Source organism: Pangasianodon hypophthalmus, chromosome 20 (assembly GCF_027358585.1).
Source record: "Pangasianodon hypophthalmus isolate fPanHyp1 chromosome 20, fPanHyp1.pri, whole genome shotgun sequence".
In the NCBI taxonomy this organism is placed as follows: Eukaryota; Metazoa; Chordata; class Actinopteri; order Siluriformes; family Pangasiidae; genus Pangasianodon; species Pangasianodon hypophthalmus.
The window spans coordinates 20,438,072-20,465,540 of NC_069729.1; the positions used below are offsets into that span (position 1 = coordinate 20,438,072).

Sequence of the window (27,469 nt, forward strand, 5' to 3'; positions counted from 1 at the left end):
CAGAATTTATACACAAACACACTTAAACTGCAGATAAACATGCATCATGGCACACTTACGCAGTGTATGTGTGTACAGTCAGCGGACAAGCAAAAGATTAAATGGGCCATATATGGACGGGATTAATTTACATGGTGCACTCAATCAAAATCACATCAAGACCACCAATCTCAACTCACAGCCAAAAACCGATTTTATGATGCGTAACAGCAAAATCTGGGTTAAAATTGTACAGTGTCCCTGCCACTGTATTTCACCATTCATATGTCGTACACCATGTAACTGGTTTGGAGTTGCATCGGTCTGTCAATCCATCTCATAAAACCCCTTTCCCTTCCTGAAATTATCCCTAGTTGTTCTAAAGCCCGTTGAATATGATGGGACAGTTATTATGTGTAATAGATGGGGAAGAAGTGGTGTCAGGAATTTCCTGTCGTGTGTGAATATCACAAAAGCAACAGCCTCTTCCATTCCTAACGCGCCGCTGAACTGCCGGCTTCTGTTGCTTATTTGCAGGAGATAAAATTCTTGGCCTTCAACGGCTTGAGACCAGCATCAGACAGGAGGAAACTCAAATTCAGACACTAAGGAAGCACAAGGAAGGAAGGAAGGCTGTGCCAAGATACCGAGATTGAAATGTAAGAGCTTGTGAGATGTGAAATACGTCCACCAACAGACAAAACATTCTTCGTGAAATCTACACTGATAACCAAACTGAGTCTATAGCCGGACGTGTCGCATACATTGAGCTGGATGTAAATGTGTACTGCATTTACTCACCGTACTGACAGCTCGGGCCGTGGAAGCCAGCAGGGCACTCACAGAGCTGCGAGGATCCTTCTCTGCACCGGCCTCCGTTAAAACAGACTCCATAGCTACAGACAGCTACCAGGAAGAAAGAAACACAGATATCAGAGATGAGAAAAATCCTGACACATGACATAACCCTGCAAAAAAAAAAAAAAGTCCCTGTATAAATCTAAACCATCTTACAGACAGCTGAGCATTAGTTATTGTAATTAATATTTAATTATTAGTAATAGTATATTAGCATAAAAATAAATCATATGCTGCAATGATTTTTATCATCATACTGATGTCTTAACACTTTAATGGCCAAATCAAGATCTTAAGTCAATTTAGAAGATTCTAATCCTTAGAAAATTCTCACAAAATGTTTTTAATCACATTTCATTACCTTTTCCAAGTAGCTAGCTAGATAACTTTACTAGCTAGGGTTTTGTGCTTGCTTGCTAGCTATGTTAGCATTAACTCATCTGTTAGCCTTGATTACAGTCTAGATGCAGGATACAACTATATTCCATGTCGTTATCAGTGAGAACATCCAGTTTTCTTATTATATAAATCTGGTTATAATTTGTATTTAAAAATCAAAATCCTGTTTTAAACTAGCAAGCTATTGGGTAGCTAGCTAGCAAATGTTAGCTAGCAAAGCTAACAGTCGTCCTGTCAGAACTTCTGAATAGGTTTCTGCACTGACGCTGGTTTACTGATATTATTAGATATTTAGTGTTTTTAGTAAAAGTTAGGAGGAAAAAATAACATAAAACTGTAACATGAAAAAAAAGTAGAGATCAGCATCATTTGCTGATTCAGCACTCTAAGCATTTGGTTACACCACAGCTGGTGTATCGAACAGTAAAAACACATTTAAAAGTATTTTATTGTAGAAATTAGAGTTTTGTTTTTTTTTAACAATCGTTCTTATTTCTTCAACCAAGCCTTGTTTCTAGGATACAATTTCATCAATGTGTCTGCATCTAAAATTAGTCAGCTTCGCAATATCTAAATCTTCACATATCCAAATATTCACAATATTAGACTCCAGCGCTTTTCTTTACCGAGGACCCATAGTGCAGGTTTGGTCATTTGCTTTGAAAAAAATCCTAATGCTATGTTCTGTGCATGTCTTTCAGGTGGTGTATTCCAGGGTTTACACAGAGACCGAACAAGCCGTGTCATGCTCAGACACTTAATCCACCGAAACTCATTTGGGACTTTTCTAACATTTTCTGCCTTTCTTTATTTATACAGCCCAAATAAACTTCGCCTCCTGGATCATGGTTGAGCATTTCCTTCGTTATTTACTGTGTTCCACTGACATTTTTGTAAAACACCACAGAGATCGTAGGCCCAAGTAGTGAAATGAAGAGAACAGGGGTTGAATGTGTTTTCAATCAGCAAGAATTACAGCCACCAGACACACTAAATCCCCCCGAGCTAAGCGTTCTTTCGTTCTCTTTAAGCCGTGTGTGTGTGTGTGTGTGTGTGCTTGCGTGCGTATGTGTGTGTGTGTACACTGCTGGGAATCCACGAATCCATAAACGAACACTTTATAATCCGTCGGGTATTCTTTGCCTCATGGGTGCCTCTTGGGCAAAGTACAGACCATCAGACGTCACATTCCATAAACGCCCATCACTCAAAACTAATGACCCCCACATCTTTTAGCTTGCATGTGTGTGTGTTAAACTGGAGCCAGGTGTGTATGTATGTATATATGCACGTGTGTAGTCGTGTCTGAATGTGATGTATGCTCTCCATCTGCTCTGGGGCTTCCACATCAGACTGAGACCTGATCTGAGACCTGATGACTCTGCTGCAGAGAAACACTGAGGCTGAGCTGATGATAGTTTTTGGTGGTATTCCAATCCACTTAAAAAATAGTAACTTGATGTATCTTTAGGCAGAGAACCCAGAAGAACTTTACAGTAGACCTTTAGACCTTTATAACTCATTTAAGCTGCATAATTAGACCCATAATTGGAAAATGATGGTTCATTTACATTGTCTGTACCTGTACCAGTACATTATTATCGAACAGCGAACCCTCAGTTGAAGATCAAGCCTCACAAACTCTTGCTTTATTCATAAATGGCTGGCTTTGAGTATTGAGTAGTGTCTCGGGACACTTTTCTTTTTTCAATCTTATTTTCTCCCAGTTTCATTATTGCCAGTAGTGCTAGTTCTCCTCTCTCTCATAACAGCCATCATAATAGGAGGGCAAACACAAACACGTTTCCTCCGAGACACTTAAATAAAATTTTTCTCATTCAATATGATAAAAAAGCTGAACATCCTTCGAGGAGAGTGTTAACTGCTCTCTTTCGTATAAGCAAGCTTACAGATGACCACGACTGTCTACTGCCACTTTTACTGACATGGCCAGTTATGCTCTCTTGGATTCCTGGCCACTGGATCTCCTGATAAAAAGGTAAACCACTCGAGAGGCATTTTAAAATGGGTGGTAACAGGAACTCAACATTTGAATCTGTCTCCAAATCAACAGGACATCATCACCCCCTGCAGTGTGTCTTTAAGAAGCAATCCCATCCTTCCTCTAGTGAGAATCGATCCCAAACAGGAAGCACACACCTCCCCACCTAGTTCCACTAAAGGAAGGATGGCAAAGATGAAGCTTGTCCATCTCTCCAGGCACACGAGATGGGAAACTGAGGAATTTCTGCCAGATGACTGACATCCTTGTGCTCACTTTCCCAAGAATAATCTTCACTACCTGCATACGTTTGAGAACAAGTGAGGCATGTGGTTGCCTTCTTTCTCCTTTTTTCAGTCAAAGACACCTTGATTAAGGAGTACTAGATGAATGATAGTAGTGTTGACTTCTAAGGTGTAAGGACATAATTTTCAAACTGAAACCAGCAGTTCTAAAAAATCATGCTTTCATTGAAGTGCACAGAGCCACAGGTCCTAAAATTTTATGCAATTTTATCAAATTGTCCTTCTTTCTCAAGATAATTATATTCACAAGGAGAAAAATACATATTAGAGCTTTCTTTCACAACTCCCAAACGGGTACAATTACAGAACGTTTTAAATTATACCACTTTGGAGAGAATTTGAATAAACCCTCTGCCTAGCTGCAAAGTACAGTTACTGAAAAATGCAGGATGGGAAAATCCTTTTTTTAAAAAAAAAAAGGCTATTCCTGTGTGAATGCACTCAAAAGCAGTAAACAGACCCTGAGATAATGGTTCAGGAAAATGTCGTGTCTGAAACAGAGAGAAATCAACAGTCATGTGGCCTTTGTGACCGCTCGCATTGTTGTGCATAAGTAAATGGCATCTGCTGACCCTCAGACCACCCACTGACACCTCTCAGAACGTCCTGTTAAAGCTCCTGAGATCCACGTGGACGTCTGTTCAACACTGGATTCAATCCGCTGCTGAAAAGAGAGACGAATGAAAGAAACTGTGTAGGATTGAGAAGCAATTGAACTGTCCTCTCATTAGAATAAATGAAATATATGCACCGAAATCCACTTCTGATTTCCCAGTTTGTATTACTCTACCTCTCCATTCTGCAGAAAAAGATTCTTGAAGACGAAAAGAAAGGGAAATATTGGTTAAAGCCAAGTAAGTCTTCCAAAGCATCTTCACTGCTAAGAGCACTTACACAAGAAGAGTCAAGGAGTCAACTGGTGTACTTGAGAAACAGAAAAACAAGTGTTCTGTAAGTGCGCTAGGCAAATAGCCCATTAGTGTGGCTTTTTTCATTTATTTCCTGTACTTAAAGAAGAATGGGAATGGGTTTTGTTAAGGGTCTCAAACTGGACATTAAGTCTTCCCACTTCCTGTTTGACTTTTCAAGTTCCTGCTAGTTCCTGCTAATCCTGTGTAAAGCTACATCTGGCTCGGCATTGATATTTAATGGAACGCCGCACACTGATTTAAAGAAAGACAAAAATTTCTAATAGAAAATGAAAAAAGTTCAATGTGTCCTCTTTCATCTCCTAAAATGCTGATCGTCTGAACATCTTTGGCACTCTTGAGCACCAACAGGAGCAGCAGCCAAATAATGACAGTCATTAGATTAATTACCTTAACCTGGCGTTTGTAGCAGCGTGGTGGAGTAAGTTTCACGGTTACACCCTGTCTTTATCCTGGCCACTCTTTAATTCCCCAGTGTGTGAAAGCAGAACCCTGGAGACAACCTTTCATTCTGTGGATACAAACTAAGCAGCCTCGATTCCCACATCTGTGGTTCTGCTCCAAAAAGTAAAAGCTATGAGCAGTAGGACTGAATCAGAGGCATCTTGATATCTCCAGGCAGGGGTGATGCATGCGAGCCTCCCTCTTTTTCATCCTGCTGCTTTATCCCAGTTCACTGGTTTAAAGAAAATGAATTAGTTTGTCCACATTTTCTCCTGTGAGTTGTCAAGGCCTTGAGTTATAAATATAAAAGCTCCACATCCTCCAGTAACACCACTTAAGAGGTGCAGATGTCACGGAAAGTTGTGACTTAAGACGGAGCCTCACAGAGAAACGTGTCTCCGCAGACTTTTTTGGTGTGTTTCAAAACAAGCCGGTGTTGAGTTGAGCGTTGAGTTTGGTTTTGGCCGGGATAACAAGTGCTATAACCTTCACCAACACACAAAGAGGCCTTTGAGGCTAGTGTTAGATCCAGTAATGTGACCTGTAGCCAGGGAATTGTCTGCTGCCACCCTGTGTGTCAAACTAAAGGTCTTTGCCCTGAGCATTGCCATGAATCCAGCTCGGGAATCTAGCTCTGTTTATTCCGCACTTACCCTGTTCCTACAGCCACAATGGAGTGTATCTCTATGAGGCAACCTGTTCTGGCAGAAACGCAGTTTTACTGGGGAGTAGTGCAGATTAAAATAAGATTTATTTCTGTATTTAACGGTCAGTTTCCACTTTTCTTCTTCAGAGCTCAGCACTGCAGCCAAAAAAGCCAGGTGTCAAGATGACAAGGCCATTCTTTATTGGATTTTTTTCCTGACTGAGTTATGCATCTTATTTCAGCTCAAAGACTTCTTATCAAAGACTTCGTGTTAGTCCAGCCCATTAGACACAAGACCTAAAAGACCAACGTTAAAATACTGACACTGAAATATCTGATTGAACATATGGTTAAGCTCTCATTAAATTTCTCATTAAATATTTTTTCTGCTGGTGCTGCATTTCAAATTTGTTTTTCCTCGCTTGCTCACTGAGGTGCAACGTGATTGGTCGGGAGCTACAAAGCGCCATGTTGCTTGTAGTTAGTCTCTTGTGGCGTGTAGCGACTGATACTGTTGCCGCTTGTGGGCGTGGCCTTCTAACTAACTAGTTAAATTCAAATGAACGCACTAATCAGTGTGAAATTTGGTTGTATGATTTACATGTTACCTGCTCAGCTTAGCTTTGTTGTTGGATTAGAATAGCAAAGCAAGCTAGCTGTACTAGCTACGCACACTCACCAGAGGAACCAAATCTGATCTCTAATACTTCCTTCCAAGCTTTATGTTTCTTTGTAATGCTCCTATACACATTTAATGAGAGATCAGATATGACAGGAAAAGATGAAACCACAATTATATGTCTTTCTTCCAAACATTAAATGGAAACTAATTTTTAAACAGCTAGGAACTAAAGCTGTGAGCAGGTAACTGAAGAAACATTGGACCACATGCACCATAGGATTGGTCCAAAGAATAATTTGAGCAAACCGCTTGGATTTGTCGCCGTACCTCGTCATACCTCATTTACACAGAATTCTAGAAAATCTAGAAAATGTCACTTTTGTTGAAATCACAGCTCCATGTCAGGGACGTACATAAAAAAATGAACAGTCGCTTGTCGCTTCGGTGACTGATTGTGTGATACGGTAAAATGTGCACTGGTGGTTAAGAAGAACAGAAAAATTGCCTAGTGTGAAAGCAGCCTAAGGTAAGGAAGACACTAAATTCCACACTGGAGCAATCATATATCGTAAATACGCATTATAGTAGAACCGTACGAACACAATACCAAAATAATGCAGTACTTACGGTACAGACATCCAGCTTCCCCGTTGAGCTGCGACCATCCCGAGCAGCACTTGTGCACCGTTTCATAAACCTGTCGATACACTTGTCTGTACGCAGTGTAATACGCCGTCCTGCAAAAAAAAAAAAAAACACAAATCTTTTATTAAATTCTAATTTTATCACCTCAAAACAACCTCTTTAGTCAGTCACACACTAATAATGAGCTGCTACAGAGCCATGTGTGACTCCGTCATCACCTCCTTTCAGTGCTTTGATGATGACGATGACAAAGACAACGACGACGATGATGATGATCACAGTGATCATCACGGCCTCTAAGTGTAAAGGAAACCTCAGCGCTTGCCTCAGGTCATGTTTGTGGTTAGACAGTGAGTGAGAGACCTGAACCGTGACTAATGTTTAGGGATAAACTTCAATGCACAAAACACAAACAGTGTGTAATTTGTGAAGCATCTTCCACCCTTTCATGTTTCTTTCTCAGAGCATGAGAGAGACCCAGGCTTTGTGTTAAAGCCACGACGCCGGGCCCTGTAGTTTGGGGCTCTCTCCGACTCCTTCAAACCGCACTCACGGCTCTCTGTTTATGAGCTCTAATTGCAGGCTTGGTGGCTTTTAAGAGCAGGGCTTAGCTCACTAGCAGCTTACACAGAGAAAGCAAACTCAACGCTTCAGCCACGTAGGAATGCCAGGATGTCCTGGAGATGCCTGTCAAATTGCAGCTTTCTGGAAGAGCATGGTGACACCTTACAGTTTGGGGTCATTAAAGGAAATCCACTGACTAGAGAACAAAAAGACAAGCAAATGAAAGAGAAAAATCCTGATGTTTTTTTCTTTCTTTGGGTTAAAATGCTCTGTTTTAAAACTCAAAAGTAAAACAATACTGTGAGTTATTTGAAAAATTAAAAAAAATTTGCTTCACTTAATTTTGTGAAAGAAAAAGTAAAATAATTTTACAAATCAGACTTCTATTAAAAAGGAATAAGGTACAGAAAGTGACTGATCATTAAATACTAAATATAAAGCAAAAAAGTGATTTTAATCAGTCACATGACCTCCATCTATTACTTAAACTCATCTATCAAAGGGTTTTGTGTGTCTGTTTCCAAAAATATTGTTTATACCGTAAGTAACTGAAATAAATTTAGATAGTATAGTGTGTATTTTATAATTGTTAAAGAGAAAAATCTCTTTACATTTTAAAAAGTTTAAAGAGAATGTCCTAGACATCAGGTGATATCAGGACGCTCGCATGGCGGAGGATACAGCGTACAGCACACAGCTTTGGTGGGATTAGATAAAACAACCTGGATCAGAAAGCTACACAGAGCTCAGTGTAAATGTAAACTGTGTAAATAGCATGGAATTTGTGGAATTGATGAATTCAATAAGGTAGTTATGTCTAAGAAGGTTTTCACATCATAATGTCATTCAGTCCTTTAAAAAGCCAGAGGTTTGTCAGTTTGCGTAGCTGAAAAATGCAACCAGGTTTCATTGAGTCAGTGATCAGACAGTTATAAATGAACAATGAATATTAGGTTAGAGAACATAACCTTAATGGAGGGATGGATGGAGGGAGGAATGGAGATTTAGATGATGGGGATTTTAATGAATGCATTTGAATAAAGTGATAAATGTAGAGTTGGATGAAAAGACTGATCTTGATGGATGCATTGATGAATAGATCGATTAATAGATGGATGGATGGATGTTAACGATGGATGTATGGATGGATATTAGGGATGAAGGACCCTACCTTCTCTCATAGCCCATGCACCATGGCTGTCCTTCACATCCTTGTTTCCACACTTTGACCATTCGGGTGAAAGCCTGCACACAGGGCTGCATGTGAGCCACCAGCTTCACCTCGCGCTCTGTACACACGTTAGGCCTGCAGAGGACACATGAACAGACGGTGAGTCAGAGACATAATGAGTCATAACGAGTCAACATGTGTGTGTGTTTGTGTGTGTGTGTGTGTGTGTGTGTGTGTGTGTGTGTTGACTGTTTAATTCTGCACCTGGTATCTGATTCAAAAGTGTTTCCTTATCCACCAATACAAATGAACACCAAATATCCAATGTCTAGTTTAACTGAAATGTCTAATTGTAGTAATCTCACAACAATTACACAATCTCATCAGGAAAAAAATCTATATGATGTGTCCTGCTATTAAAAAAAAAAAAAAAACTAAAGCCCAATTTGCACCAGTCTCCAGCACAATTAACAGATTCACTTCACCAGTTCATGACCAGGTTCAGTAAGTGCATAAAAGCAGGAAAATCACCAAACTATGCAGAACATGCACCTATTTTACACACTAATAAATCCACATACACGTCAAAGTTCCACTTTTACAAAATGCAAAATATGTATCATATCTGGAGTGATGTGTTCACGGCACCCTTCAGTCACACAGCAAAATCCCCTTGTATTATAATATACTGTACTCTACACTGGAAGCATTCATTCATCGCATTTATTCTAATATTTTATCACACCAGAGACAATCTGATTAGATGCTGAGAACTACTTTGTATGAAAACATTGAAATCTTTTAACATTTTGTATCAATAGCAGCTTAAAAAAATCAGAAAAATCCAAACTTCAGTTCCCAAGCAGACTTTGACTTAATTAATTCCTTAGCTTTTATTGTTTAGTAATCATTAGCCGTGTGAAGATGACATTTAAAGAAGAAAAAACACAAACTCAAATTAAAATTTAATTTACTGTCGCAATTAAACCCATTTTACTACCTGTATACCTACGCTTATGTCTAACGAGACTGCATTTGGTTGTTTGCTTATAGAAATATCGAGTAGTATTGCACAGGATGAGATATTTTACAAATATGAACATTTACTAAACACAGGTTCAAAGTTGACAGAAAGAAAAAAGTGTACTGTTGGTCTTGATTCAAAAGTAATCCACGCTATAAAGAAAATATTTTTAACCTAAGTCAAAAACAAGATGTCTTTTTTTTTTGCAAGTGTAGTAAGTGTAATATGCATATTAATTTGCATAAATATTATATTAAATAATATAATTCACATGTATATTATAACTTATATATTAAAGGAGAAACAAAAGTTCTTTAGTGCAAAACAATTGAATTTTAACATCAAATTACACAAAAAAAACACAAAGTAAACTTTAAAGCTTAACACTCATTTCTTCCAGCATGCAATCACTCATCACTGCATTGGAAGGAGCTGTAATTAAGGTCACGTGACGCTGGTAATCTCTTCAGCTGATTAGTTGATTAATGAGTATTTATGATCAGTTATCTATTATTATTATTCATCTCAGTATTGTGACAGGTTAGAGCTGCTCTAACACACACCCTGAAGTGCAGACAGTGAGCTCTAGACCCTGATGATGCTCAGATTCATCACTCACATGTAGGGCATCAGATCCGATCCACGCGATGTGGTGATCATTCCGCTTATTAACAGCATCAGAACTGGAGTTAGTGTAAGATCCATCCTCTGAGGACGAAGGTAACGTCTGCATGAAACTCTCACCAGGTTCAGCGTGTAGCAGAGCGTGTAGGAGACACAGCAACGTCTAGGAGAGAGGAGAAGCTGAGTCCATGCTGGAGGCAACTGGAGTGGGAACTGACACTCAGACAAGCTGACAGAGGGCAGAACACACACACACACACACACACACACACACACACACCAGCCTCAGACACATGAGCCCACCTATCTTACAGAGCATAGCACTGCGCATTACGATTCACTTTACTGAATCGATTCCTTTAAGTGAATCAAACTCCCCGACTATTGACTTGTTTGATTCACGATGATGCACCACTGTTGATAGTAACTTAAGACCATATTTACAACAGTTTCTGAATATTACTCACCTTTTATAAATCTCTTTTATAGTGAAATCTCTACAAGTCAAGAGCCGAGCTTTCAGTTCATCCCATTCATGAATCCGAAGAGTCGTTTAAACGTACCGACTCTTTTCTGCATCGTCAGTCACAGCGGATAAATTGGTTATGTGATCAGACAAAATAAAAAAACTTACTCTAGTATTATTACTTTTGAGTTTTGTGCATATTCTGAATGACCATGCTGTGCTTTTTATACACTTTAGGCTACTGATTTGATTTCTTAGAGTGTTCAGCTCAGTGTCGATTCAGTGTTCATTTGAGACTGTGAGAGTAATACTGGAAATAAGAGAGAGAAAATACTTGTAAAAAAAAAACACACACAATTTAAAATGGCTATTAAACATCATTAATGAGTTCAGCCATTCCCATCAGGAACTAAAATAAATTGTCCCCCATTTTCTTTTAAATGCTTTATATCCAATAAGCCATGAGTGACTTTAATTAGTGACTTAAAGTCAGTTTTGCATCAAATGTTTTAAATATGAATTAAGTACATATATCAAAATAAATGAACAAAGCATGTAAACCATCCACATCTTACAGCCTACTTTGTAGTTAAACTTTCATTTTTTTTTTCCATTTGTCTTTTTCTCCAAGTCCTGGATGTGAAGTTTGTCTGCACTGTATTTTAGTGTTTGTTACCTGCTTCAGATATGATTAGATTAGAGGAGAAAAGAGAAAAGCTCTGAAACATTAAGGGATGTATAGTACATGAGAGAGAGAGACAGACTGTGTTGTGTTGAATTGACTCTCAGAGTTTATTTGTGTCCAAACCAATGCAAAGCATTCCCAGGTTCAGATCTTACTGGTCAGTTCCAGCGGAGGTTCAGACACACATCCTTCCTTCCACTGGTAGAAATGCAACCTGCAAGCTAAACTGCAGCTACAAAAACAATCCCTGATATTTCAGGACACATGGCAGGGTTTTTGGAAAATCTCAGGAATTTAGGATAATGATGGCAAATTAAGGTGCAATAGATCAGGGCTAATAGTCTTCAGTGTACAAAGATCCCATTGTTTTAGCTTTTATGAGGAAATAGCTGTTCAGATTGATCATTTTTTCACATTAAGTCACACAACTGATTGTAGCTGGTTAATGAGATCTTATAAAAGTGCTTTTTTATTATTATATTTGCAAATTCTCAGCAGTTTTCATCAGCAGGAGAAACACAGATCCACTTACTAACTTCCATATTTACTTCAGGTGCTTTTGTGGAGTTGGGAATGGAAGTGAAGCGGACTTTAAATTCCCTCTAAAACCCTCACCATACATACAGTCTGGACTCTTAATATTTAGTCTATAAAAAGTCTACATTTATATGATGTTTGGTTTTAAGTAAAGAATCAGGATGTGTTTCTGTAAATCAGGTATTTATGAGAGTTGTGCAGTTTGAAATAAACATCCGCTCCATGTATTACACTGTACATAAGAGGTTAGAGATGATCTGAAGATGAGATTAATCCGGAATTAAACATTAATTTCAAGTCAAAATCGCCAGCTTTCTGCTCTTTTCTCAAACTGAAGCAGGTCTGAGCTCCTGAGCAGCTCACGGTGCTTTTAGTAAATCACACACTGCCACCTACTGGCCATTCACAGAACTGCACTGATTAAAGGGCTGCATTCAGGAGGCCCTCGTTTACACACACACACACACACACACACACAGTGCGTCACAGTCACACCGTCACAGTGCGCGATGACGTCACAGGGGTCGGTGACGTCACAATGGGCGGTGACGTCACTCAGATGATATACCGGATCTCTGTCTCTCTGCACATTTTGTTCTGCCTAACAGTGAGAAGAAATAATCGCCATGAGAAGCTGCCAGAAGGTTCTGCTGATCGCAGGAGCCTGTGCTGGCGTCACTGCGCTGGCCTTCTTTGGAGTACCGCGTTTGTTTGGGAGGAGAGGGAAGACAACCGGAAAGGCAAACTTAGGATCTGTTTCGGATCAGACTCCTGAGGAGGTCAGGAGCGAGATGTCCCTGTTTCCTTTTCCAGATTTCACCCCTGATGACTGCACTTTGGGTTTGGCCCTGCCCACTCTGCGCGCTAAGCCAAAGAAACCTGAAACCAAGTCCAAGGAGGTGGAGGGGACAGACATCCAGAGAGAGAAACTGGAAGTGCCTGGATCCACCTGGAATTTCAGAGAAACTGGGAACACCTACAGATGCAGCCTCCCAGGGCATTGTCATGCTCAAGCCCAGAAGGATTTTCAGTCTCAACCCAGAGGATTGGGCCTGGATGGAGGGATGACATCGTCCCCTGGGGCATCTGAGTGCTCGTGCATGCAGCAGAGGGTAGGGCAGATACACTGCATACAGTGTGGTGTGTCACAGAGCATACTCTCTGATGCTGCATGAGCACCAGGTGGAAACAATCATTCTATCCTAGGAAAAATGTTACATACAGTAATTAATAAAAAAGTGTGCATGTAAACTAGTGTTATATGCCGTATATATGTTCACTCAGCTGACTTCACCACATTGGATTTTTTTTTTGTTATTGCGGATAAACTTTGTCATCATGGACTGTAGCGTTTCAAAATAATTAGATGGTGGTGGTATGGGAAAAAGTAAATGTAGTCTTCCAAGGATATTCATTCTGATTATCACTTGCAGAGACATCTTCAGAGTAGAGCATCTCTGAAAATCAGAGGAAGGTTGAAGATGATCAGAATTCAACCTGCAGATGTTTGAGAAGTTGGATGTATTTCTACCCAGGTGTGTGAAAGTAGAGTTTTGCCAGTGAATACGGTGAATAAAAGGTGGGACATACTGCTTCACATGGGTGTTTAGGGGGATGAGGAGGAGGGATTAGTCCCAGCTGGTTTTAGACCCACAGAACTGGCCAAACTGAGAAAATACAGGAGTCAAGAGTCGTTTATTCGTCATTTGCACAGTTCCACTGGGCATTAAAATGCTTGTGACGAGGCTCAGATGTAGACACTGACAGTACAAACACTTATTAGATATGAACAAACACATATCTGTACATGAATGGTTGAGATGATGCTGTAATATAATAAGATAAATGAAGTAAATGAAAGTAGTGTACAGTGGCAGAGTAATGTGATGGGCTATTAAACTATATATATATATATAAATATATATAAAGGAGAGACTTGGAGATATCAGTAAAATAAAGCAACACGTCACAGACACATGAACTTTTGTTTTTTGTGTACTTTGTACATTGACAGGTCATATTGAGGGACTACGCTAAAAAGAAAGCATGTAAAATACAAAGCCTGCAGGAATAATGACCACGTAAACACGACCTAAGAACATTTCAGTGGCGTTTCGAATTAAAATCAGTTAAACAAACATCTTAATAGTCAAACAGTCAAATGTTCAAACGTCCACTTCTTCTGTTTTGCACCTCTGCGTTGTTATGATAAGTTGGAACTTTTGCGACAATCCCTTTACGGCTATTTTACGTCCTTTGCCCCCTGTTTACGGCACGCGTGTGTGACGCGCTTTATGAGTATGCTGGGCGCAGTGAGAGGAGGACTGAGAGCAGGTCAGGCGCTAGCTGTGGCACTCAGACGTTCACATTCAGAGCAGTTTTGCAGCATGTCGTCGTGTCAAACCGCACGCAGAGTCCCAGCCACGCTTCTGGGCTCCATGGCGTTCGGGGGGCGCGCAGACGCGGACACGAGCGCCAAGATGGTGAAGGTGTTTCTGGAGCGCGGGCACGAAGAGCTGGACACCGCGTTCATGTACAATGACGGGAACGCGGAGATGATCATCGGGGCAATGCAGCTTCCTCAGACAGGTAGGACAGGAAGAAGTGCATCATCATAATACACAATCCATCAAATAATCAGTCAGTAAAAGCCATACCATAATAAAATAATCATTAAAAAACTATCCACTGCTTTTAAAAGTTCATTAGTATCATTTCCAAATGCATTGCAATATTACAAGGAGCAATAAAACACTTTTAGTGAATAATACTTTCACCACGGTGTTGAAATGGTCTCTTATTATTATACATACTACTATAAAACACACACACACACTGGCAGTGTTGGATAGGGGAGACTGGGGTCGGTTGTAAGCACCTGTCACTTTTCTGCAAAATTTTCTAAAGCTCCTTTTTTGTTTTTGTTTTTTTAACACAAGATAGGAACATTTATCTGATCTCTATTCGTAATAAAAATACCACTGATGTGTTAATAGCAGAGGATATTATTATAAAATTTAATTAAAGGACTAAAACATGGCAGAGGTTCAGTTGTAACATGTAAACATTTACGTTTAATTCAGTGATTTTTAATCAAAAAGTGGCTTATTAGCAGCCATTTGCACTTTCTTTGCTAAAACTCATGCTTAATGTTGGCCATATATTGGCCAATAACATTTCATTTGTTAATTGTGTGATTGACATGTTTAGATTAGATTAGATTAGATTAGATTCAGCATGTTGCAGGTCTTTGCGCTTTATCTTTGAAATCTTTGGCTATATTCTCATTAGTACCGAGTCATGTAAACCCGCAATCTGATTGCAAGATTCAGATTAAGATTCCGATTCCCGCCCCTGGAATGTGCCTGTTTTAATCGGAAATTTGTTGCATGTAAACACCTTATTCAGAAAATCCACTGAAAGGAGATATATGCACATGCTCAGTCTGCAAGGAATTGTGGGTGCTAACAGATGCTTAGCTGTAGGCTCGGTATTTAGGAACAGCAACTCCGCCATACTTACAACAACCAAACCATGTATACAGGAATATTCGATGCTTGTACGCATATAAACATCGTATTCGGAATTTGGCTGCGACCCGAATATAGACCGGCTTGCAGCCATATATAATATAATATATATATAATTTATAATATAAACAGAATTTGATGTGCATGTAAACGTAGCCTGTGAACTGTTGTGGTATACGCCACAGTGACTAACGCACCACTCTCAGCACAGGTGACGGTGCGATTTTGTTTAGTTCCACACCTGCTAATTACCTTCCCAGGTGTTTGGACTGTGGTTTTGTTCTTCTTCCAGAGGTCTTATGATCCAAGATTGTACTTTACACTAAGTGCCTCCAAAGAAACGACTCACATTGATTACAGTCAAACTTGTCACTCTGGAAAGAGTTGCTGTTTTCCCAGAAGTGAACGGAGTCAGCATGTGTGCGGTGAAAGTGTCACGTGATCTCGGTATAATCGCATCACTATTCATAGGCACTTTATACTGATCAGGGTCCTGGGGAATTCACAGTGTATCCCAGAACACCATGCATCATCATATTTATTTATTGGAGTTGGTGTTGATCTTATCGAACTCGTAATTGACTGAATAATCATGGCTGCTCTAGTCAACAGTAGCTATGTTTACATGGACACTAATAATCCAATCATAATTGGACTAGAAGCACAATCAGATTTAAAAAGTCACATGTAAACACGTCAATCGGAATGAATTGGCCAAAACCGATTAAAATTTCATTCGGATTGTAAGGGGTGGTTTAAACCTTTTCTAATCCGATGGAGAGGACGTATAAACACTTCATCGGATTGAAAATGAAACCAGATAGTTCTGCGCATGTGCAGTAACGTACAAAAATCACGTAATGACGTATGACGCACGGCTGTCAGTGGTATTGGGGCTCTGACCGTAGCCTCACCAGGTGCCATGTTCCCCTCCACCATGGAGCATCGTGTCATAAATGACTGTCGTGTCATCCTAAAATTCTCCTTCCTCTCCTCGTCTGTGAAGTGGTGCAAGACGACGTTGTCCCACCGGTCCTCGGCTTCGGACCCTCATCCACAGACGCCTTGTTCTGGGCTCGGGAAGGGGCATTTTAATTGCTTGATAAATACACGCAGTACCGCACAAAACACACGGGCTCGTCGTCTTCTAATTAGCAGCTGAAATAGGCAAATGTTAAGTCTGCTTTTTAAAACGAAAAAAAGAAGCAATGGCGAGAGAGTGGCTGCTAGTATCTGCGTGTTGGAACGGCGGGAGACGTGTATTCGTGCACTGTGCGCATGTCAGAAGATCAAATCCGATTCTGTCATGTAAACGCGCATATCAACCCGGTTACTTTATTCAGCGTTCTTGTAAACACTGCGATCGGATTAATCAATCTGATCGATTTCATTCCGACTGAAACAAAACGTGTCCATGTAAACATGAGTAGTGATGTCCACCATCATTAAAAATAAACTGTCATAAATTTACTCACCACTTACATGTCCATCATGGGTTTCTTTGAGAATCACAGTCATAATGTCATTAAAATAAAATTCCTGACTGAAACTGAGGAGGACCTAGATTGAGTTTTCGTGCTTTTTGTTTCTTAGTTCGAATTGCCACCAAAGCGAACCCCTGGAACGGCAAGACGCTGAAGCCGGAGAGTGTGCGCTCTCAGCTGGAGACGTCGCTCAAGAGGCTGCGCATTCAAAGCGTCAACATCTTCTACTTGCACGCTCCAGACCACGAGAACCCCATCCAGGACACGCTGAGGGCCTGCAATGAGCTGCACAAAGAGGTAGAGCAGCGCTGCACAACTGCGACCCTGGACATCCCGGGTCCAGGAAAATCTTCTGCTCTAACATGCCGAATAAACGTCACCACCAAGTAATAAAACACGGCTGAATTCGTTAGAAGATATCTCATATTATTATCATTATTATTATTATTATTATTATTATTATAACTGTGCTAGTGGGATTTAACTAACAGTCCCAGCTCTAGTTATGAACTGGAGTGATGTAGCTGAGGTTGAGGAACTGTCAGAGCCAGAATTCATACACACCATGCTGACACTGCTGACATTTCTATCATTGTTTCCGAGGGTGTAATGGTAGAGTTCATTACAAAAACAAGCAAAATTCTTCCTGGTGTAGGCCACACCCACCTCCTACAGCGCACTGATCCAACTTTTGACCTTCTTTAAACCAGGGAAAGTTTAAAGAGCTCGGCTTATCAAACTACGCCTCGTGGGAAGTGGCTGAAATCTGCCAGATCTGCAGACACAACAGCTGGGTCCCTCCCACCGTCTACCAGGTGAATCAAAGTATTTAAGTCATTCTCTGATTTATTACATGTTCTTTTTATAGATCTTAACGCAGGTTTTGATTATGTGTCTTCTTTAAAGGGCATGTACAACGCTACCACGCGACAAGTGGAGACGGAACTGCTGCCGTGTCTGCGACACTTCGGCATACGTTTCTACGCGTACAATCCCCTGGCAGGTACGCTGGCGTAACAAGGTGTTTTTGGATGATCTTTTACTCTTCACACTAGCAAGTGTGATGCTTGCATTTGCTCTCGTGGACTTTTTTCCCTGATATAAAAAGCATCCCTTCAACATGATGCTACCACCACCATGTTTCACTGTTCTCACTGTGATGAGCAGTGTTGGGTTTCTAGACGCTACTAGCCTAAATGTATAAAATTGAGTGTGAGCTTCATACATGTGAAAATGCACTTCCTGTTGTAGTAAAATCTTTTGAAATATGAGGCCGTGACTTTTCTTCCGACATTGAATGGGGGCTAAACGCAGGTAGGAACTAACGTTGTGAGAGTAGAGGATTTCAGAGACAACAGACATCTTTAGGACCATAGGATTAGTCTGAGAAACTGAGAAAACCTCACTTCACACGTCACTTGCTAGTGTGAACGCAGGCTGAAACGTCTTGAGATGTAATAATACTCTGGAATGTTTCATCAGGAGGTCTGCTTACCGGGAAATACCATTATGAGGATAAAGATGGATCTCAGCCTGCAGGACGCTTCTTTGGAAACGATTGGGCTGCTGTCTACAGAGACCGGTACACAATAAAACATGTTCCCCGTTCTTATTTCTGACATTTTGTGGAATTTATTTCTTCTGTAAGTCTTTAATTTACAGTTCTGCTGAGTAGCTGACATGCAGTGTTAATATTCTGAGCTCAGGGTTTGAGGGAGGCTTTTCCCAGAGTAAAGACAAAAATCATCCCCTTGTTCTAACCCCTATGGACTAAAGTCAATCAAAGCATGTTGGCGTTTTGGTCAGATTCATATCTAAATTCACATCTTTCAAATAAAAACTAATTCTTTATGACTTACATTTAAAACAGGTTTGGAGAATGATGTGGTACCAGAACCTGGCAAATCTGCCTGATAAATTAGCTAGCTAGCTAAGATTATGTTCCTGATGAACAATATTGCAGTTGTTATTATTTTTACACTTTTGTTGCTGTAGTAAAGCAGTAAATCTGAGTTTATAATTTAGGGAATGGTTTATTTATGTGGGGTGTAAAGCTCAGGATTCCACACGATACTTTACGATTTCGATTCATAAACCAGCGATTCAGTATTTGACGATACTACTGAATCTGCTACGATACGATTTTGTAGCCTCCAGTCGATATGTGACCAGCTTTGTCCAGGATCTGGCGTAGGCCTACTGTTAATACGAGAATGATGACAGTGTAGAGAAGGAATAGTTTAAAAGTATCAGAGTTATGAGCAAATCACCTTGCTAGCCTATTAGATTATTTACACATCAGTTTTTAAATATGAATAATTTTTTTTACACGCCAGTTTCGAATCAATTATAATTGCGCACATTGCGCAATGATTTATGATATTTGCCTTTTAAATCAATGCATCAATCCAAATTGTCCGATTGTTACACTCCTAATATTTAGTTTGTGCACCATACCGTTAATTAGTCTGTTTCATTTGTGCGCTAACTCTAGCTACAATCCCACTTCATGTTATCTTGCTGCTGTAATTGATCAATAATTTGGATTCAGTTTGATTTGGATTACTGCACAAAACAATTAGCAAATTAGTTGTTTGATTTGTGTTGTGGATTTTTACCGTCGTGTTAATCTAAATCTTTTAGGTTTTGGAAGGAGAGCCATTTCCACGCTATAGACGGCGTCCTGAAGGCCCTCGAGGCAGCGTACGGTTCCGAGAAGCCGAGCTTAACCTCGGCCGCTATACGCTGGATGTATCATCACTCTCAGCTCAAGGTACGAGTTCCTAAATCGAGTATTGAATATTCCATGGATAATGATCTCGTATCAGCCTCAGCGTATATAGAGTGAGAAGGATTGCATCTGAACCATGGTTTTTGAATGTGAGGAAGAAGGACAATGGACCTTAGATTACCAGTTTATCTACAAATAAAAAACAATTCCAAGCTGAAAATTAAACATGGGTGAATTCTCTAACAATCCAAAACATAAGGCAGAAGCAACAGGAAAAGTTTTTTTTTTTTGACCAGAGGAGGTTGGAGGTGGAAATAGACATTCACACCACTTAAGAAATGGAAATTTTGAACTGATATCGTTTTGATTTTTTTTTTAACATACACTATTGGCACAAAAACTGCAATTTCTGTATTTATGATATCCTAAGGGGATGCAAACTTTTGCACTCAGCTTTATTTGTATTCATTTGAATGTGTTGGATGATAACTGACCCTGGATCAGCGTGATAATTACAACTTTGCCACTATGTTTAGATTTGTATGGATAATACCTGAACTGTTAAACTGCAGGATTCATAAAGAACTACTTTTTAGCAAATATAGAATCAAATATGAGCAAATAATTGATCAGTTTTAGCAACTAATTTTGTAAAAACTAAGCAAATTGTGTTAGAACAGGATGTTTCAATACTTACACTTATACAAGTCTTCCTCAACAACTTGTGTCTTGTGTGAATAATGTATTCGTAAAAAGAAATAAGAGAAATTGTGCGCTATTTTGCGAAATAAACAACAGCATGACCCGAATCGCGCGTTACATGCCGAGTAATTCTGCCTGCGTTTCTCAGGCTGAGCACGGAGATGGCATGATCATCGGGATGTCCACCATGGAGCAGCTTCAGGAGAATTTAGCAGCAGCTGAAGAAGGTCCTCTAAAGCAGGAAGTGGTGGAGGCCTTCAAGCGTGGCTGGGATTTAGTGGCTCACGAGTGTCCTAACTACTTCCGCTAGACACACACTGGAAACGAGGAAAAACTGCAAACGCCTTTAATTACTCCCGTAAATGAAGAAGAGGATCTACTATAATGTTATTTCCCCCTAAAATATATCGTATAAAAAGTGTTATAATCTGTTCAGACTTGAGCTGAAATGCCTTTGATGCCATTCATGTTAATAATTCAAGCTAAACTTTGACTGTTTTGTAATTTAGCACTTATTTTTGATAATCTAAGGATAAAGATCACTGGTAAACATGTAGCATATTATTTTTAAAAAATGACAGAACATTTAATCCCATATCAGCATACCAAAAATAAGCAAATGACGTCGATCTGAAAGTGGTATATTTTATGAGAAGTCATGTAGGAACATTTGGATCATAATGTCTGGATCATAAATCACATAAAACACACGTTGAAGAAAGATTTGCACAAATATGTATCCGGGTTTTGCAAGTTAAACTAACAAGTCCATGTGGAAAGTCCATTGTCCATTGTTTCTTTTCATTAACTCTCATCTTCATCATCGTCGTCGTCATCATCGTCGTCTTTTGCCTGCATGGCCTCTTCAGCACCTTCCTCTAACAGCTCGAAATCTCCAGTCTCCGAATTCCACATGCACTTTACGGACACTTTGAATTCAGCCATCTCGATCCCGAACAGTTTCTGAAAGGAGTTCATAACGAAGTACAGAAAGGTGACGAAAGCATCAAGTTCACGAGCTCGTCAGCGTGCAAACGGCTAATCACAGCACGTTTAATCAGCTTACGACTCTCACACTGCAAATTCAGCTGTTTTATAGTTTTACTATTTAATAGGTCACAAGTAAACAGATAGCATCCATTATTCAGTCTGTTTCTCTAAACCATGCTTCTACCTGCTACAGTTACTTTAAACATTTGAAGAAGAAAAAAAAGTTTGCATGACAAAACGTTAGCAGGTAATAAACAGAAAAATACAAGAAAGTTAATGTGATCTTGCCGAGCTTCACCAAGTGCACCATCTGTTCCTTATCTACGTCTTTAATAGCTATATTTATGTATTATGCTTCTCACACACACACACACACACACACACACACACACACACACACACACACACACACACACACACACGTGACCTACATTACATTTGATAGCTGTTTAAAACCAAATGATTCATGAAAGCAGCTTCACTGCCACACACACGTTTCCACTTTCCCCAGATGTGGCTCGGTGTAAAGGAGATGCAGCCGACTCACCAGAATACGGGCTTGTTCAGGAGTGAGCGTGTCTCCCTCTTTACACACTTCATAGTCCTTTAATAACGTGACGATTCCTGCAGACAGAGTTCATAAAGAATAAACATCTCGTATCTGTTTATTAGAAGAACAGTGCATTCAGAAAGTATTCAGACTCCTTCATTTTTTCAGTTTATGTTGCAACTTCATGCTAAAATGCTTTCTACACTCATTGCAATCATTCCACACTCTATACCCCATTAATGACAAAACAAAACTCAGATTTCAAGTTGCATTGATTGGATGTGAGTTGGAAAGGCACATACCTGTCTATATAACGTCTAACAGCTGCAAATGCACATCAGAGCAAAAACCAAGCCACGAGGTCACGAGCTGCCTGCAGAGCTCAGAGTCACGCACTGGATTTACTGCTCGAAAGGAGGCATTTTTCACCGCAGGCATTTTTCACCAATTATAATTTTTCTTTTATTAATGAACAAAATGTTCTGCTTTTTCTCCATTTAAAATTATATTTAATATTGTGGAACCGCCACGAAACAAGTTACTCACTTACGTTACAGCAGCTATAAACAATCGTTCCCTCACCAGCCTCTCTTTATTCTCTCTCTCTCTCTCTCAAAAAAAAAAACCCTACAGCTTGTTAAAGCGTAAACTCCTGTCCTGAAGATGTTGAAAAAGTTACAGCTTTACCTCTGACTGTTACACACAGCACTGACACTGGAGACTCCTTCCATAAATGTTAAATTATTACACAAAATGTCACTGTATTAAAACAACTACGTTTTTCTTTGTTAAACATCACAATTTTTAATCTGTTTATCATCAGTGGAGCGTCTGCCGTTCAGGTCCATGTGAATGATGTGTTGCTATAGAAACGATAACGTGTGTGGGAGAATAAAGAAAGATTGTGGGTTAATCAGCTGTAAAAAGAAACCTCTCTGAGTAAGCTGGAGCATGGCCAATATTTCAGAATTAGATAAAACACACACTGCACGTTGCTAAGGATCTAAGAGACCTGCTGGAGTGCAGTAATAATGGCCCCTGAAACTCATTAACGTTCAACGAGAGCCAGCTATTTAAAGGCTGCGTCTCAAACCGCATACTAGTGTACTATATAGTATGGTTAAATGGTACACTGCCTAATCAGCTCACAGCTCACATGTGGTCATTGTGACATTTAGTGCACCGATGTGCAGTTTGGGATGCAGGCATCGAAGCGATCGGTAAAAAACGATCTGTTTTTTTTAATTCACGGCTCGTAAACCAGCCACTGAGAGCCACTGTGGTTCTGCCTCGGGTCTTGATCACCCAAACAGATCGGCGTCGACGTGTGCTGTGATGGGAGTAAACCTTCAGTGACGTTTTATTTAATACGTGTGCAGGGAAATGGTCTGATCAGTGATGTCTGTAAGCTGGCGTCTGAGTGTCATTACCTTTTTTAAGCGCTGTAGGCAGTCCTAACTGTCTGAGCTGAGGCTCCATGGAGTGCGAGAACTGTTCCAGCGGCCCCTCGTCGAGCGTCACCGCCATCTGCGCCACGTTCCCCGCCCGAGCGTAATCCATCTCTCTGAACCCGCTGAAATACCTGAAAGAAATACATGATGGGAAGAGTCTCAGCATTGAGGTGTGTGATGACGCTCAGAGGCGGCGCTGAAACGCGGCTCTCTCACCGAACTGCTCATTTAAACTCTGGGTTTTGGGTGAGAGAGACTGCCGAGTTGCCCACGTGTCAGTGCTCTGATCTACATCACTCACAGGCGACCGCGCCTTTTCTGAATAAGTGCACGAGACTGAGACTGAGAGCTGCGATTTCAGCAACTGAGACATTGGAATAAAAAAGCTCTTCATTCTCTGCAAATGAGCTACAACACTGTAAAGAAATGTACAAATCCAAACGACTGACTCGAATGAGTTCTCGGAATTATTCCACGGCGCGTGTGGTTATTCTGATGTTTCTTCAGTTCCACAACTTTAGTTTCTACCTACAATTAGTTCCTGCAAAAATAAAGAAAAACTTATAACTGTGGTTTCATCTTCTCTCGACATCAGAGGCAGCTAGTGGTTATTAAAATAGGGGAAGCACAACTTTTGATTATGCTCTGTGTGTGTGTGTGTGTGTGTGTGTGTGTGTGTGTATTTGTTAGATATGTAACATGAACAGCAGGTTTACGTTATCGCACCTTATCGCTCATTCACAGCAATTTGGAATCTAAGACTAATAATAAACACAGATAATCAGTGTTACTGTACCATGACAAGCTAAAAGAAACTTTTTTTTCTCCCTGACTTTTTAATTCAACTCTTGCCCTTTAATTGTTTAATTTTCAGTCTCTTCTCATAAGTACGAGCATCAACAGACTTTTCTAAAATCAGCTCATCGTTAGGTTGGTGTCCTGTCGGCCATTTTGTCCCAAAAAAGCTGCTAAGCTCCTAGCTGAAGAAGGAAGTTTCAGTTGGCTAGAGGGATAAACGACATGTTTCAGAAATGAAGGTAAATAATCACGCAAAACAGAACTTTAGAATCAGAAAACAGAATCGTACAGCTTAGTCGCTCGTGTTCTTTCCCAATTTAATGATTGGCAGCTGGATTACGAGGTTCCGCCCCTTGAAGACTTCTACCAATCGTGATAACAAGCGAAGAGCGTACTGTCGATCAGAGCAAGTGTGTAGTCTCTTTCTATGTAATAATAAAAATAAAATAATCCCCACTTCTTTACTTACTCCTGTACGTCCTCTTTCGTTTTGTTGGTGAACAGGACTCCCACTTCCCCTCGGAGGAACTTGCTCACCTACGACAGACGATGCAAAACATCCAAAATTCAAATTCCGCTGCAATCCTTTCTAATCTACTAAATTACCGAGATAATGATCAGGTACCTTGTGCAGATTGTCCTTGTATTCATCTGTGGGTCCTTTCCCGAGAGCAAGCATCATCACCTTGTTCTTTCCGAAAAAGAACCTGTGATGATCAGAGAACCGATCAGAACAAGCTGGTAGTAAGAACAGCGCTGACAGGGTTGCCAGATTGATCGTGCTCTGTGTGTGTGTGTGTGTGTGTGTGTGTGTCTCTCTCTCTCTCTCACCGGCTGTGTTTCCACGCTGTTCTGACGTCTTTCAGTTTGCTGTTCCTCATGTTTTCCACTGAGAAGATGAACACGTACCTGTACGTGTCGACACATTTCCGCAGCTGAAGCAGGAGAACCACAAACACAGATTAAAATTCATTTATATTCACCACACTGCTGTGAGTTCTGCATTCTGATTGGTCGTCAGGTGTTGATTAATTTTCTATAACAGCAGCTCGGACAGTAGCGCAGGTTTATATTCATGCGCTCGTTCTAATACTTTATCGTTGCTATAGTAACAGCTCGTTCACAGGGACGTGTACAGCGAACTATACTATAATAAACAGATTAAATAATGCGTGTAATCGTTGATACGGTGACGTTTTCTTTAAGGAGATGTTTATGGAAGGAGTCTCCAGTGTCCGCGCTTCGTAACAGTCAGAGGTGAAGCTGTAACTACGACATCTTCAGGACAGAGGAGTTTACGCTTTTTGACCTTTATTAATGTCCACAAAAAAAATTAATTTAAAAATAACGTTTCTGTTTATAAAAAATACATTTAAATAATAAACAGTGAAAATTTATGTACAAATTTTTAACATCAACATTCAACATCAGCTACTTCGTGTCAGTTTGTAATTATTTCAAAAATAAAACAAAAATAATAGAAAGATATCTCGATATCTTGTAAAAGTGTATTAGGAGTGTAAACACTCAGCTCTCAGAAGATCACTGGGATTATTTTAGGATCTTGAGGAAAATAAGGGTTAATGAATACCTACTGCTTACTGAACTTTAATGTAAAGTGATTTTTGGGGAAAATAAGAAAGATACTGACCTCCTCAATCAGTTTCTGCTTCGCTTCTAATCCCTTCTTGACTGTTTTTGTCAGAGAGACTGTAGGCAGAGACAGAAAGGGATCAGACATGCATCAGGAACTGGCCCTGAGTTACATGATCATTCAGCTGTTTTTCATCTCATTCATTTCCATCAGCTCCACTTCATTCTCAGGACTGCTAATAACTGCTAATAACTGCTAATAACTGTACAGAGCTCATGCCTGAGTCCCAGCTGCATGTTTACTGGACAGAAAGTGCACTCAGAAGTCACCTCATCTACACCTCATGCATGTATTTGGGACTGAATTTTAGCTTTAGCTCGTTAGCTGATTAGTAAACTACATTCCTATTTTAATGCAGATATTTGGTTTGCTAAGTTAGTCAGCTGACATGCTAACTGATGTGACTCTACGCGACAAATCCACGTTATAAAACATGCACATGAATGTCTTTTGAATGTATTTTGTCTACCTTTCTTATCCCTCTTTGATTTCGGCATGGCTCTCACGTTGCTCTTTTCTTCTTCTACGGTTGTTTAAGGCGGAGTTACGAACAGCACCGACGCCTCTGCTGCCCCCTGGCGCCCGCCTGCTGTCTGTGATTTTATTTTTCTTTCTTTCTTTCTTTCTTTCTTTATTTATGAAAACATTTACAAAGAATATTTCTGTTAAGTACACAAAACATAAGATATCAAACCAGCACCAAGGCCTCTCAGATTTACAGTGCAGTGCATTATGGGAACACAGGCGAGCAAATGGACTGTGCATATCTTTTTTTTTTTAATGGTACATTTGAAAAAGTTTTGTACATTTTCAGAAAGGTGGTCTAACATTTGCAGCTTTTCCTTAAACTAGCATCTCAGTGTTTGGTGATAAATACCTTTTTAAAGAAGAATCACAAGTTCCAGCAGTTGGGGGGAAAAAAACAGAAAGTAAATTATGTTTGTTTGTTTGTTTGTTTATAATATAACTGGGGAGGGTGGGGCTAACACATGCTTCCACAGAGACACGCTTTTCTATCTGGTGCTCATGCAGCATCACAGCGTAACACACTCGGAGGAGAGCGCTATCTATCTGCCCTCTTCTGCATACATGAGCACTCAGACACCCCCAGACACACACACACACACACACACACACACACACACAGTCCTGAGCAGGCTCCTCTTCCTCCTCAGCCGAGTCTTCATGAGGAAAGATTTCTTGATCCTCAGGAGGAGCCCTCCTGACCTTCTCGCTCCTGACCTTCTCGCTCCTGACCTTCTTGCTCCTGACCTCCTCAGGGGTCTGATCAGATCCTCGGTTTGCCTTTCCAGCCGTCTTCTTCCTCCCAACCAACCCGGTACTCCAAAGAAGACCAGGACAGAGCACAGAGACAGAGACAGAGAGATTTTTTTTCTTTCTTTTCTATAAGTTCTATAAGTGTCATTACTAGTGTTTCTTTTTGACTGTATTGTTGAATGTATGTACATTTGTTTCTATTTATTTATTTCTGTAGTTATTTTCTAATTTGTTCCCGAAGTCAGTATCCAAACTTTGGCAATACAAATGTTAATATTTATCACACCAATAAAACAATATTTTGACTTTTTTTGACAGAGAGAGAGAGAGAGAGAGAGAGAGAGAGAGAGACGAACAGAGAGAGAGAGAGACAGAGAGAGAGAGAGACAGAGAGAGAGAGA

General features: G+C 40.1%; 3 protein-coding genes across 3 annotated transcripts in view; 1 reads left to right on the forward strand and 2 right to left on the reverse strand.

The window, feature by feature from the left end:
- The window catches only part of megf6b (multiple EGF-like-domains 6b), a 68,690-nt gene extending 58,244 nt beyond the window's left edge, over window positions 1-10,446 (reverse strand). The window contains exons 1-4 of the mRNA XM_034313993.2: window positions 10,208-10,446; window positions 8,565-8,699; window positions 6,812-6,921; window positions 781-885 (exon numbers count right to left, since the gene is read on the reverse strand). Of these exons, the coding sequence (XP_034169884.2) occupies window positions 781-885; window positions 6,812-6,921; window positions 8,565-8,699; window positions 10,208-10,293 (436 nt within the window). The 5' untranslated portion in view covers window positions 10,294-10,446. The remainder of the gene's footprint in view (window positions 1-780; window positions 886-6,811; window positions 6,922-8,564; window positions 8,700-10,207) is intronic.
- Window positions 10,447-14,159: 3,713 nt separating this feature from the next.
- akr7a3 (aldo-keto reductase family 7, member A3 (aflatoxin aldehyde reductase)) lies at window positions 14,160-21,129 on the forward strand. Its single transcript, XM_026932881.3, has 7 exons — window positions 14,160-14,489; window positions 17,024-17,211; window positions 17,625-17,729; window positions 17,821-17,917; window positions 18,397-18,496; window positions 19,558-19,687; window positions 20,496-21,129. Exons 1-7 carry the CDS (start codon window positions 14,195-14,197, stop codon window positions 20,655-20,657), a joined length of 1,077 nt encoding a protein of 358 aa, XP_026788682.3. The 5' UTR covers window positions 14,160-14,194; the 3' UTR covers window positions 20,658-21,129.
- mrto4 (MRT4 homolog, ribosome maturation factor) lies at window positions 20,975-26,352 on the reverse strand. Its single transcript, XM_026932882.3, has 8 exons — window positions 26,260-26,352; window positions 25,788-25,846; window positions 24,968-25,071; window positions 24,762-24,843; window positions 24,606-24,673; window positions 23,318-23,469; window positions 21,885-21,961; window positions 20,975-21,310 (listed from the first exon to the last, which is right to left on the reverse strand). Exons 1-8 carry the CDS (start codon window positions 26,285-26,287, stop codon window positions 21,152-21,154), a joined length of 729 nt encoding a protein of 242 aa, XP_026788683.3. The 5' UTR covers window positions 26,288-26,352; the 3' UTR covers window positions 20,975-21,151.
- Window positions 26,353-27,469: the final 1,117 nt, after the last annotated feature.